The sequence below is a fragment of the Nerophis ophidion genome, linkage group LG13 (assembly GCF_033978795.1).
Source record: "Nerophis ophidion isolate RoL-2023_Sa linkage group LG13, RoL_Noph_v1.0, whole genome shotgun sequence".
Classification (NCBI taxonomy): domain Eukaryota; kingdom Metazoa; phylum Chordata; class Actinopteri; order Syngnathiformes; family Syngnathidae; genus Nerophis; species Nerophis ophidion.
In genome coordinates this window covers 36,732,065-36,746,750 of record NC_084623.1, presented here as the reverse complement: position 1 = coordinate 36,746,750, position 14,686 = coordinate 36,732,065, and the positions used below count along the sequence as shown (strand labels likewise).

Sequence of the window (14,686 nt, the reverse complement as noted above, 5' to 3'; positions counted from 1 at the left end):
CGCCATTGGCCTGGACCCCGGTTACAATGAGCCCTGGAGAAAAGAGGGCCAATTGAAGGAATGCGCCTCAATAAACCTAATTATGACATGATGACTGCACTCACCATGGTAAGGGCTTTTTCAAAGATCCCGGGTTTATTCAATTAGCCTTTTCCAGGATCCTCTTTCACTAAATAAAGTTATCCCTTTTGACTGTTTGCATTGCAAAGAGGAATGCGTGTGCGTGCGTATGGCTGTGTTGCGGGTCGCGTGTGCGCGCATGCGACTAAGTAGAAACGTATCAGCCCCTTGACTAGGCTCCTCTGTATTATCTGGATAATTTCACCTAATGAGGAATGGAGTCGGAAAGACACACTGAAAATGTGAAGCGGTTCAGAGGCCATTTTGTTCATCAACTTTGTTCACTATGATGCCATGAAAGCTGGAAGGCCAATTTCACTGTCCAATACTAGCATGTTTAGTAGAACGAGGAGGGATTTTTGTACCTTGCGTATGTGTGTTGTTTCCTCCATGAATGTAATTATCCAGTGAATTTATTGATACTAGATTGTACATCCTGTATCTTGTTGTTATTTTCAACTTCAATAATACATTTCTTTCAATGTAGGAAAAAAAATGTATAACCCTTTACAGCGTACACATTGAAATTGCAATACAACAAATAACATTTTTGAACTGCCACCCAGTGCATTGCTTAACTATTTATTGCTTAACATTAAGATACATTGAGTTACATGAAGTTACGTTAAGTTACATAAAAGTTGTGGTAAGTTGCGTGAAGTTACGTGAAGTTGTGTTAGGTTAAGTTACGTTACATTACGCTAAGTTGCATTAAGTTACCCTAAGCTACATTAAGTTACTTTAAGTTACCTTAATATACGTTACGTTAAGATACATTAAGTTGTGTGAAGTTACACTAAATTGCATTAAGTTACATTAAGTTGTGATAAGTTATGTTAAGTTATGTGGCCTTACTTTGTTATATAGTTTTGTGCTGTGTTGCGATTCTTTGTGTTGCTTTGCGTCGCAGTGTATTAGATTGCATTTCGTTACTTTGTCACGTTGCATAGCTTTGTGTTACTTTGATTTGTGCTGCATTGTATTGCTCGACTCGGTTACGTTGCGTAGCTTTGCGTAACTTTGTGAAGCTTTACATTGTTCTGTAAAGCTTTGCATAGCTTTGTGAAGCTTTGAGTTGCGTTGCATTGTGTTCCTTTAGTTTTTTACGTTGCGTAGCTTTGTGGAGCTTTCCGTTGCATTGCATTGATTGATTGATTGTTACTTTACTCTGTTACATAGCGTGGCTTTGCATAGTTTGTGAAGCTTTGCGTAGCATTGCATTCTTTTGCAGGGCGTTACTTTAAGTTCCTTTGCGTAGCTTTGCTGTACGTTGTTTTACATAGCTTCGCATAGCGTTGCTTTACTTTTCATTGTTTTTTGTTACTTTTTCCTATTTGGTTATTATATTTATTTATATGTAATTACAATTTAAGTAGAGTCACTTGTATTTCCTTAAATTGTTTCGTATAGTAGCCTTTATCATTATAGAAATGATAATGGTTCAGTTTATTTCAATCATACATACAAAGTTACACAGAAGTACTTGGAAATACTCGGGCTTACAGTTTCAAAATTATTATATTATCCATCCATCAATTTTAAATATAATTTATTGTAATGGAAACATTGCACATTCATTTATTTCAACATAATATACTGTCTCAATAACACAAATGTGTATTTTGCATTGACTATCTTTGTCGGAGATGCATGGCTGACACCAGAAGAGACTAGAATAGAAAACAGAGGGAGAGGGGCGTTGTTTTTCTCCAGATGAAAGTGGGATGAAATAAAAGAGTCCATTTAATCTGCTTGAAGAGATTTGCGGAGCAGAATGCAGAGAAGGGAGGGGGGGCCAGAGGGGACCTGTGGCCGGGCCCCAATTGTGAAGCTTTACGCTCCGGGGCCAGAGCTGGGCTCTCCGGGGAGAAAACATTGCTTTCCATTCACTCCAGACACCCTTTAATACACTCCCTCCATCAATAAATGTGGCATAGCACAATATCGACATCGTTTAGAAGACATTATTAATGTTCAGGGCAGTGGAAAGGTCAACATCTTTCTAAAGGCTCAATAATTAATCATAAATTTTAGAGCGGTATTGGTTCTTTATCGCCCTTTTGTAAGTGAAAAGGCTTTCTTCGTTGACCGTTTAGCGCACCGGTGTCCAAACTTTTTTCTCCAAGAGCCGCATGGAGAAAAATTAAAATACTGAAAATAACTTTTACATATTTTCTACATTAAAGATGCTAAAAGCAACTCAATAGAGGTCACTATGCTTCAATAGCCAAACAAAACAGCTTGTATTATAGGAAACAAAGCAAACTAGTGTAACTTATTATTAATCATGAATTAATTTTATTCTTATAAATACCAAGGGCCAATAAAAAAGTGAGTACCAGGCCGAAAATAGCCCCAGGGCTGCACTTTGGACACACCTACATGTTTTGTATTAATAATAATAATCATACACTTTCACGTTTGTTGAATTTGTTACATACGAGTATGCGAGCAATTTGAAAATACAATATTAGAAACTTGTTCAAGTTTTTATATAGCCTATGTTATGTGTGCACTTTAAACGTATTTGAAACTTGTTAAACGCATTCTACAGGTGAAACTCAAAACATTAGAATATTGTGCAAAGGTTTGTTTTTTCCAGCAATTATATTTACAAGGGGAAACTATAGGCTCATAATATGAAACTGATAATATTTCAAGCTTTCTTTTGAAATCATTTTAATGATTGTGGCGTAGCTTATGGAAAATCTTGAATTCCAAATTGCACAAGATTTTTTTTTGTTTGTTTGTTTTTAAAACTGTAAGCAATGATCATCAAAAGTATAACAAATAAAGGCTTGTCATACTTCACTTTGTATAATGAGTTTACATCACATATTAGTTTCACATTTGAAGTTGAAATGCTGACATAATTAACTTTTGCACGAAACTCTCATTATTTGAATTTCACCTGAATATACTGTAGTATTTATTTAGGCACTTTTAGAAAAGGTGTTTGTACCTTGTAGTAACCAGAATTTGGGTACTTACAAAAAGTATAACAATAATAAAAACTTGTTGAAGTTTTATTTGGATTTGACATGTGTATTAGTTGTTATTAACAATATTTGGGCAATTTCAAATATAATTTGATAATAGGTGAAGTATTGAAGTTGAAGTACTTTAAAAAAGTATTTGAAACTTGTTGAAGTTTGGATATAATATTTATTGAAGCTGTTTAATACAAAATATTTGAAACATGTTGAAGTACTATTTATTCAGGCACTTTTTAAAACGTGTTTGAAACTTGATATACAAACGATATTTGAGTCATTTCAATTATATTTCAAACTGGGTCAAGGCCCTTAAAAAAAGTATTTGAAAATTGTTGAAGTGGAATATAAAATAGATTTAGTCAGTTTAAAACAGTATTTTAAACTTGATGAAGCCCTAGTATTTATTTCGGCACCTTTATATATGTTTCTGAAACTTGAAAACAGTATTTGAGCAATTTCAAAAATATTTCAAACAGTGTCAATGTACTTAAAAAGTATTTTAACTCAATTAAGTATTTTACACAGTATTTATTCCAGCACTTAGTGTTTGAAACTTGTTGAAGTATAGTTAAAAGTATTTTAAACTGTTTAAAGTACCAGTATTTATTTCAGCACTTTTAAAAAAGTTTTCAAAACTTGAAAACAATATTTGGGCAATTAAAAAAAAATGTATACTTGGTCAATGCACTTAAAAAAGTATTTAAAACTTGTTGAAGCATAGTATTTGTATAGTCAGTTTAAAAACTATATTTCAAAGGTGTACTGGCACTACTATTTATTTATGCACTTTGAAAAATAATTTGAAACTTGTTAGAAACAGTATTCCAGTCCCTAAAAAAGGATTTCAGACTTGTTGAAGTGTTTTATACTGTATTTGGGAACTTTTAAAAAATATATAAGAATTATTGGAGCCATGAAATTTGCTGAAGTTTATAAGACTAATGCAAAAATGTAATATTACAAATGTGTTGAAATGGTATTTAGATCTGATATATAAATCAGAATCAGAATCAGACATACTTTATTAATCCCCGAGGGGAAATTAACATTTTCAGTATTACATATTGATTTATATATAACAAAAAAACATTTAAAATTTGTGAAAGTTGTTATTTGCACTTTGTAAAAAACATTTGTAACTTGTTGTACTACTATTTATTCAGGGACTTTTTAAAAAGCGTTTTAAACTTCATACAAACAGTATTTGGTCAAATTTAAACTGGGTCAGGGCATTTAAAAGAATATTTGAAATGTGTTGAAGTAGTTTGTGAATGTGAGTGTGAATGTTGTCTGTCTATCTGTGTTGGCCCTGCGATGAGGTGGCGACTTGTCCAGGGTGTACCCTGCCTTCCGTCCGATTGTAGCTGAGATAGGCGCCAGCGCCCCCCGCGACCCCGAAAGGGAATAAGCGGTAGAAAATGGATGGATGGATAGAATATAAAATATATTTGGACAGTTTGAAGAAGTATTTTTAAACTTTATGAAGCACAAGTATTTATTTCGGCACTTTTTTAAAGTTTTTGAAACTTGAAAACAGTATTTGAGCAATTTCAAAAATATTTCAAACCGTGTCAATGCTTTTAAAAAGTATTTAAACTAGATGAAGTATTTTACATAGTGTTTTTTTTCTAGCACTTAGTATTTGAAACTTGTTGAAGTACTAGTATTTATTTAGGCACTTTTAAAAAAGTTTTCAAAACTTCAAAACAGTATTTGAGCAATTAAAAAAAAATCTAACTTGGTCAATGCACTTAAAAAACTATTCAAAACTTGTTTAAGTAGTATAAATTATTTATCTAGGCAGTTTACTAAATATATGTCAACGGTGTACTGGCACTACTATTTAATTATGCACTTTGAAAAAGGATTTGAAACTTGATACAAACAGTATTTGAGTCCCTAAAAAACAATTTCAAACTTGTTGAAGTGTTTTGTTCTGTATTTGGGAACTTTTAAAAAATATATAAAAATGACTGGGGCCATGAAACTTGCTGAAGTTTGTAAGACTATAGTAAAAATTCCATATTACAAACGTGTTGAAATAGTATACACTTTAACATATAAAATATTAAATATGGATTTGTATTTAACACAAAAACATTTAAAAGTTGTGAAAGTTGTTATTTTCACTCAGTAAAAAACATTTGAAACGTGTTGAAGTACTAGTACTTATTAAGGCACTTTTTAAGAAGTGTTTGAAACTTTATACAAACAATATTTGAGCAATTTCAATTATATTTCAAACTTGGTCAAGGCAGTTAAAAAAGTATTTGAAACATGTTGAAGTAGAATACAAAATATATTAAGTCAGTTTAAAAAAGTATTTTAAACTTGATGAATCACGAGTAATTATTTTGGCACTTTTTTTTAAGTTTTTGAAACATAAAAACAGTATTTGAGCAATTTCAGAAATATTTCAAACCATGTCAATGCACTTAAAGAGTAATTCAACTGGATGAAGTATTTTCCACAGTATTTATTCCGGCACTTAGAAGTTTAAACTCGTCAAACAGTATTTGAGCAATTTCAATTATATTTCAAACTGGGTCAAGGCCGTTTAAAAAGTATTTTAAACGTGTTGAAGTAGAATACAAAATATTTCGGCACTTTTTTTAAACGTTTTTGAAACTTAAAAACAGTATTTGAGCAATTTCAAAAATATTTCAAAACGTGTCAAGGCACTTGAAAAGTATTTCAACTGGATGAAGTATTTTACACAGTGTTTATTTCGGCACTTAGTATTTGAAAGTTGTTGAATTAATTAAAAGTATTTGAAACTTGTTGAAGTACTAGTACACTTTTAAAACAGTTTTCGAAACATGAAAAAAGTATTCGAGCAATTTCAAAAATATTTCAAACCATGTCAAGGCACTTAAAGAGTATTTCAACCGGATTAAGTGTTTTCCACAGTATTTATTCCAGCACTCAGTAGTTTAAACTTGTTGAAGTAGTTAAAAGTATTTTAAACTTGATGAAGCATTTGTATATATTTCGGCACTTTTTTAAACATTTTTGAAACTTAAAAACAATATTTGAGCAATTTCAAAAATATTTCAAAACGTGTCAAGGCACTTGAAAAGTATTTCAACTGGATGAAGTATTTTACACGGTGTTTATTCCGGCACTTAGTATTTGAAAGTTGTTGAAGTAATTAAAAGTATTTGAAACTTGTTGAAGTACTAGTACACTTTTAAAACAGTTTTTGAAACTTAACAACAGTATTTAAGCAATTAAAAAAAACGTGGTCAATGCACTTAAAAAAGTATTCAAAACTTGTTGAAGTAGTATATAGTATTTGTTTAGGCCGTATGAGACATATATTTCAAAGGTGTACTGGTACTACTATTTATGCACTTTGAAAAAGGATTTGAAACTTGATACAAACAGTATTTGAGTCCCTAAAAATGGATTTCCAACTTGTTGAAGTGTTTTATACCTTATTTGGGAACTTTTAGAAAAATATATAAGAATTATGAAGTTTATAAGACTGTAGTAAAAATGTGATATTTCAAACGTGTTCAAATAGTATATAGCTCTAACATGTAAACATATCGATTTATATTTAACAAAAAACATGTAAAAGTTGTGAAAGTTGTTACTTGCACTCTTTAAAAAGCATTTGTATTGTGAGCGTGTGCAAGTATTGTGTATAGTATTCAAAATGGTGTTTGTTGAAAGTGAAGTTTGTAGGAGAGGAGCTTAAAAAAGAAACATTTTGTAAGTGACTATTTTGTTTTTTCTAGTAAAAAAAAAAGGGGGGGGGGGGGATAAAAGGCTCCGGATCACTCCCTGAATAATTCATCCTTCATTGCGGCTTCATAAAGTGTTTTGTCGGGCTTTGCATGGAGAAGCTCCTCTTCGCTCTCCTTGAATTCTAAACAGGTCTCCTTTTCGTTTTTTTTTTTTAGTGCACCGAATGTGTTTCCAAGCTGGGCCTTTTGTCCGCGCACAGCCCGAGCGTGAGGCCTAAATGGACTCCTGCGTCTTTTGTCTCCAAGTTCATCCCCGTTGTGCGCGCAGCCTCGGCTTTGTGCGCTGATGGAAACCGTTGAACAAATGTTTGATCAACTCATCGTGGCGGGACAATGGTGTCCCCCCAGACCAGGACGCTTTATCTCTCATCCTGCACTTCACTCAACAAAGACAAACGATGCAAAATAGGACGCGTGGATTTGGAGACACTATCAAAATACTAGCCGGTGGGGGGCGGGAGGGGGGATGCAAAAATGCAAAATCGATAGTATGGATAGAAAGGGTAGATTAGTGTCAGGTGAATTCTAGTGTTTCAGTTCTATTCAATACTTTTAACAAATATCTGTTTTTCGTTGTGTCGATATTGTAAATGTTTTAGTTATATTATTTGGAAACTGGGAAAAAGTCTCTAATTGTTTTTTTTTTCTTTTGTTCACTAATCTTGTATATTGACTTAGTTTTGTTTAGCTAATTGTAAAAAGGAGCACATGTTTAATTTTGTTGACATTTTGCGTTGTCTTATATTATATATTGTTAAATTGGTCAAAATATTACGTTTTTGTCTCACATATCTGTCCGGTGTTCTATTATGATTAGAATTAATATATTAAAAGTAATTACAGCAATGAAAAGCAAAAAGTTTTAATTAGTTATTTTGTCAAAGTGCACATTATCTTGAATGGGAAAAAAAATAACTGAATAAAAAAACATAATTAGCCAGCTAATGCAGGACCTAAAAACTGGTTCCAAAAAGTCTGCGCCGTGCACACAAATTCAAGGATAAGGTGACTATTAATTTTGAAAAGATGCTAAAACCCAATCTAACTAACTAAGTATGTAAGTAAGTAAGTAAGTAAGTAAGTAAGTAAGTAAATTGCAGATACAATCACAAAGCAAATAGTAAAACAACAATTCCATTTATATAGGACCCGAAAACTGGTTCCAAAAAGTCTGCGCCGTGCACACAAATTCAAGGATAAGGTGACTATTAATTTTGAAAAGATGCTAAAAGCCAACCCAACTAACTAAGTATTTAACTAAGTAAGTAAGTAAGTAAGTAAGTAAATTGCAGATAAAATCACAAAGCAAATAGTAAATCAACAATTCCATTTCTATAGGACCCAAAAACTGGTTCCAAAAAGTTTGCGCCGTGCACACAAATTCAAGGATAAAGTGACTATTTATTTTGAAAAGATGCTAAAACCCAATCTAACTAACTAAGTATGTAAGTAGGTGAGTAAATTGCAGATAAAATCACAAAGCAAATAGTAAAACAACAATTCCATTTATATAGGACCCAAAAACTGTTTCCAAAAATTTTGCGCTGTGCACACAAATTTAAGATTAAGGTGACCATTGTTTTTTAAAAGATGCTAAAACCCAAACTAAGTAAGTAAGTAAGTAAATTGCAGATAAAATCATAAAGCACTGTACAAAAAATAGGTAAAGTAAAACAATTCCCTTTATATAAGACCCAAAAACTGGTTCCAAAAATGTTGCGACTTGCACACAAATTCAAGGATAAGATGACCATTATTTTTGAAAAGATGCTAAAACCCAATCTAAGTAAGTAAGTAAGTAAGAAAGTAAATTGCAGATAAAATCACAAAGCACTATACAAAAAATAGGTAAAGTAAAACAACAATTTCATTTATATAGGACCCAAAAACTGGTAAAAAAAATGTTGCGCCGTGCACACAAATTCAAGAGAAATTGACCATCATTTTTGAAAATATGCTAAAACCCAATCTAACTAAGTAAGTAAGTAAGTAAGTAAGTAAGTAAATATATTGCAGATAAAATCACAAAGCGCTGTACAAAAAAATAGGTAAAGTAAAAAAAACATTTCCATTTAAATCAACAGGGGCAACATTGTAAAAAAGAATACAAAGTGGATTAAAAATCATAGTTATAAGGTGCATTAACTAAAAGCTTTACTAAAAAGAGAAGTTTTCAAATGTTTCCTAAAAGTTTCAACACATAGTCAAGATCACCAAAGGACTGGTGCAAATTGTTCCAGAGTCTGTGAGCTACAGCCTGGAATTCCAGGTCTCCACGGGTTTTAAAACGAGTTTTTGGGATCTTTAAAAGACCCGGGCCTGCAGACAGGAGGCTGCGACCTGAAGAGTAGGGGCATAGCTAGTCAGTGGTGTACTGAGGGGCCCCACCATGCAACGCACGGAATGTCAGGACTTAAATTTTAAACTCAATGCGCAAATTAACTGGAAGCCACTGTAGACTGCATGGATAAAGTACAGGTCAATCAATGCAGAACAAATCCGCTGTATATAGGTGACAATCCAAATTCATTTCATTTTTGAATGCCAAGGGGCCAGTAAACAAACAAGCTGCAGTCCCCTGGGCCACATATTGGACACCCCAGCCCAAAATGATCACAATATCGTAAACATATACGTTGCCTAATTAAAGAAAACAACATGAGTCCAATAGGATATTTTAGACATGCTGAAGTAAGCATTCTGCAATGTGAATGAAAGAAAACCCTCCACACACACACACACACACACACACACACACACACTCCCCCCTTTTTCCCGCACTAAACCATCACCTGCTGTTTGATTTACTGTGCGGGCCTCCTGGGAAAAGCCTCAAGGCGTGGAGACATGGTCGATAAAGAATTCAAAATACAACCCCCACCCAACAACGTCACATGAGAAACTGAGAGACATCCAACAGGTCAAAGAAGTCCGAAAAGCAGCAGGAGGAAGCCGATCTTATTCAATCCCCATAACTCTTCTCCATATTCATTCGCGCCATGCTTTTGCTGACACTTTCAATATTCCATGTTACAGATTTACAATAAAAAGTTAGGACATTCCCTGCTGTGGTAAAATGCCACTATTTAGAACATAGAATGTGTAACAATAGTTTATACAGGGAGGAAATAAACAACAAAAATATAAAAATAATAAAACGGCACAAAAGCCTGGCTTGTGAAATATTTTCAATGAATATTGGGGGAAAAAAGGAATGAAATGAAAATGGAACAAAGCAGGTGCTTGATTGAATATGAAAGAATCAAGAAAAATTACATAACTTTATATGATAATTCACTGCATGATATGTTAGATAATAAACAGGTAAATACTGTAGTAAAAATCCCCAAAAAGCAGTTTCTTTTCAGTTTCCTCTAGTCAGCAAATATGTTAGTATAAGGTAGAATAAAATAGTAAAAAAAATTATAACTTTTTGTTTATGTGAATTTATGTATCATTATTTATTTGTGCATTTGTGTCACGGATCGAATACAGTAATTGAACCAATGTATTAGCTATAATGAAGTGTGTGAATGTGAGTGTGAATGTTGTCTGTCTATCTGTGTTGGCCCTGCGATGAGGTGGCGACTTGTCCAGGGTGTACCCTGCCTTCCGTCTGATTGTAGCTGAGATAGGCGCCAGCGCCCCCCGCGACCCCGAAAGGGAATAAGCGGTAGAAAATGGATGGATGGATGGAAATATAGAATGGGTGTATGTGATTAAATAGGCTCTGCTTCTTCCTACTCCTTTTGAACATCTGGAACTATGCGCCACACTGAAAGTGTGTGCTGTATATTGTTGAAAAGAAACATACCCCAAATCGTGTCTGAGCAGAATAAACTGAAAAGTATATTCAATAAGAAGACATTTTTGAAAAAAAAAAAAACATGCAGCAGCACAATATAGGACACCTGTATAAACTGCATAAAAAATGAACCATTATACGTATTTCATAAAGAAGAAGTTCACTTACATCTGTCGCCCAAGATGCCTTCAATGCTGTGTTTGGCCCTGCGGTCACTGTCCTCCATCCCGTTCTTCTCCCCATCATCCTCATCATCCTCTTCTTCTACATCCACTTTACCCCCAAACTTACTCCTAATGACGCGACTGATGGAGGTGACTATAGGTTTCAAAACAACAACAAAAAGAAAAGTGCATGCACATAATTTCAACATTGTTGCCACTATTAAAACACTAAGATGAATATAACAATAAGCATAATGTTAATCCGGCACTTGTTTTAGTGTTGTGTTCACATACCCCATCCTTTAGTACAGTGGTTCTCAAATGGGGGTATGCGTACCCCTGGGGTACTTAAAGGTATGCCAAGGGGTACGTGAGATTTTTCAAAAATATTTTAAAAATAGCAACAATTAAAAAATCCTTTATGAATATTATTGAATAATACTTCAACAAAATATGAATGTAAGTTCATAAACTGTGAAAAGAAATGCAACAAAGCAATATTCAGTGTTGACAGCTCGATTTTTTGTAGACATGTTCCATAAATATTGATGTTAAAGATTTTTTTTTTTTTTGTGAAGAGATGCTTAGAATTAAAGGCCTACTGAAATGAGATGTTCTTATTTAAACAGGGATAGCAGGTCCATTCTATGTGTCATACTTGATCATTTCGCGATATTGCCATATTTTTGCTGAAAGGATTTAGAAGAGAACATCCACGATAAGGTTCGCAACTTTCGGTGCTAAGAAAAAAGCCCTGCCTCTACCGGAAGTCACAGACGATGACGTCACATGTTTGATGGCTCCTCACATATTCACATTGCTTTTAATGGGAGCCTCCAACAAAAAGTGCTATTCGGACCGAGAAAACGACAATTTCCCCATTAATTTGAGCGAGGATGAAAGATTCGTGTTTGAGGATATTGATAACGACGGACTAGAAAAAAAAAAAAGGTGATTGCAATGCGATGGATTCCGACGTTTTTAGACACATTTACTAGGTTAATTCTGGGAAATCCCTTATCTTTCTATTGTGTTGCTAGTTAGTGTTAGTGAGTTTAATATGACCTGATATTCGGAAGGGTGTCTCCACAAGCTCAGCTTTTCTCTGGTAAGAACTGACTTTTTAACCACAATTTTCTCACCGAAACCTGCTGGTTGACATGTGGTCGGGATCCATGTTCTCTTGACCGCGCTCTGATCCATAGTAAAGTTTCACCTCTGGGAATTTTTAACAAGGAATCACCGTGTGTTTGTGTGGCTAAAGGCTAAAGCTTCCCAACTCCATCTTTCTACTGTGACTTCTCCAATATTAATTGCACAAATTGCAAAAGATTCAGCAACACAGATGTCCAAAAAACTGTATAATTATGCTGTTAAAGCAGACGACATTTAGCTGTGTGTGCGCAGCGCTCATACTTCCTCAAAACCTGTGACGTCTTGCGTACACGTCATCATTACACGACATTTTGAAGACGAAACTCCCGGGAAATTTAAAATTGTAATTTAGTAAACTAAAAAGGCCGTATTGGCATGTGTTGCAATGTTAATATCTCATCATTGATATATAAACTATCAGACTGCGTGGTGTGTAGTAGTGGGTTTCAGTAGGCCTTTAAGTTGATGAATCTAGATGGATCTCTATTACAATCCCCAAAGAGGGCACTTTGAGTTGATGATTACTTCTATTAGTAGAAATCTTTATTTATCATTGAATCACCTGTTTATTTTTTAATACGTTTTTAGTTTGTTTTTATATAATTCCTTTCCAAATAGTTCAAGAAAGACAAATGAGCAATATTTTGCACTGTTATACAATTTAATAAATCAGAAACTGATGACATAGTGCTGTATTTTACTTCTTTATCTCTTTTTTTTTCAACCAAAAATGCTTTGCTCTGATCAGGGGGTACTTGAATTAAAAAAAAATGTTCACAGGGGGTGCATCACTGAAAAAAGGTTGACAACCACTGCTTTAGTCATTTATGCCAAATCTGCCAGCTACACGTACCTGGGGTTTCCCGCTTGTAGTCTTCAATTCTCCGGTCCACATCCGGCGTGGTCACCTGCTTTCAAAAAAAGTCAGAAAAGTGTCACGTGGTATTTGTTGTTGTTGTTGTTGTTGTTGTTGTTTACATGTCTTTTACTACCTTGGGTTTGCTGCCCCCAATGGCCCCCGGTCGGATGGAGCCCGTCTCCTGGTATCGGCACAGGATTTTGGACACGCAGCCGTGGGACACCCGGAGCTGTCTGGAGATGACGCACGGCCGGATCCCGTGGTGGGCCATCTCCACGATTTTATGCCTTATGTGGTTAGGCAAAGGCCGGCCATTTATGAACACCCCGCCGAGCTGGTTCACTCGGCCTTGACCCAGCGGCGTTGACACTATATCAACGGATAAATAAACGGCTTAAAGGGTAAAAGCGCGTCTTAAAAAAAGGCGCGCTTGTGAAGTCTTACCTTCCAGGGGGAAGCCGCCGCGCGGGTAGTTTTGGGCCAGCGTGGGTCGCATCATTCTGGGGATAGACCCGGCCAGCGCGGTCATACTTTCTCCAACCCAAGCGATAGACGGAGCCCTTATCCAAGCGGTAAGGGAGGGTGATGCTGCCGGTCACCGTCTACCGCATGGGACGCTTCAAACGTTGCGGTTCGGTTGGTATTAAAGCGAACATCCAAACGTCCCCCCCGATAGCCGCCAATTAAAGCCAGGGAGTCGTGATAGTCCACTTTATCCCGTCTAGTTCAACACGGAGGGGCCAAAGTGCCGTATCCGAAATGGTTGTATAGTTTGTTGATGGCGGACAAAGTAAGAAGAGATAGTCCAAAGTAGCCCAGTTCGTCTCCGAACCGGTCAGCGTTCTCGTTTTTGATTGGTCAAGAGGGTAGCCCCCCCGCCCCTCTTCCCCACCTCGTTAACCAGACGTCTACTGTGATTGGTCGAGGATGGAAACTTTCCTCCAATTAGAGGCGTTGTTACAGTTAGGGAGGTATTTTCGTTTATCAGAATGAAAGACCAAAACATTACTTTAAAAAAAAAAAAAAAAAAAAAACGTGTACCTAAGCTGGTTTGTTGGACTAGAAACTTAAAACATGTGACAGTCATTAAATAAAAAAAAAAATTGACGGATTGGACAGGCAGGAAAATACGAATTGTATTATCATTTGAAAAACAATAGAACATACAGTGGGGCAAAAAAGTATTTAGTCAGCCACCGGTTGTACAAGTTTTCTCACTTAAAATGATGACAGAGGTCTGTAATTGTCATTATAGGTACACTTCAACTGTGAGAGGCAGAATGTGAAAAAAAATCCAGGAATTCAAATTGTAGAAATCTTAAAGAATTTATTTGTAAATTATGGTGGAAAATAAGTATTTGGTCAACCATTCAAAGCTCTCACTGATGGAAGGAGGTTTTGGCTTAAAATCTCACGATACATGGCTCACTCGTTTTTTCCTTAACACGGATCAAACGTCCTGTCTCCTTAGCATAAAAACAGCCCCTAAGCATGATGTTTCCACCCCCATGCTTCACAGTAGGTGTGGTGTTCTTGGGATGCAACTCAGTATTCTTCTTCCTCCAAACACGACAAGTTGAGTTTATACCAAAAAGTTCTATTTTGGTTTCATCTGACCACATAAAATTCTCCCAATCCTGTATCATCCATGTATCCATTTTGGTATGAACTCAACTTGTCGTGTTTGGAGGAGAAGAATACTGAGTTGCATCCCAAGAACACCATACCTACTGTGAAGCATGGGGGTGGAAACATCATGCTTTGGGGCTTTTTTTCTGTTAAGGGGACAGGACGATTGATCCGTGTTAAGGAAAGAATGAACATTTTGAGCCAAA

At 35.3% G+C, this 14,686-nt stretch overlaps 1 protein-coding gene across 2 annotated transcripts in view; it reads right to left on the bottom strand.

Moving 5' to 3' along the window:
* pax3b (paired box 3b) overlaps positions 1-13,678 on the bottom strand; it is a 68,266-nt gene extending 54,588 nt beyond the window's left edge. The window contains exons 1-4 of one of the 2 annotated variants that reach the window (XM_061918865.1): positions 13,296-13,678; positions 12,985-13,220; positions 12,846-12,903; positions 10,842-10,991 (exon numbers count right to left, since the gene is read on the bottom strand). In XM_061918865.1, the coding sequence (XP_061774849.1) occupies positions 10,842-10,991; positions 12,846-12,903; positions 12,985-13,220; positions 13,296-13,380 (529 nt within the window). In that variant the 5' untranslated portion in view covers positions 13,381-13,678. The remainder of the gene's footprint in view (positions 1-10,841; positions 10,992-12,845; positions 12,904-12,984; positions 13,221-13,295) is intronic. The other variant, XM_061918866.1, reaches the window with a different exon arrangement.
* Positions 13,679-14,686: the final 1,008 nt, after the last annotated feature.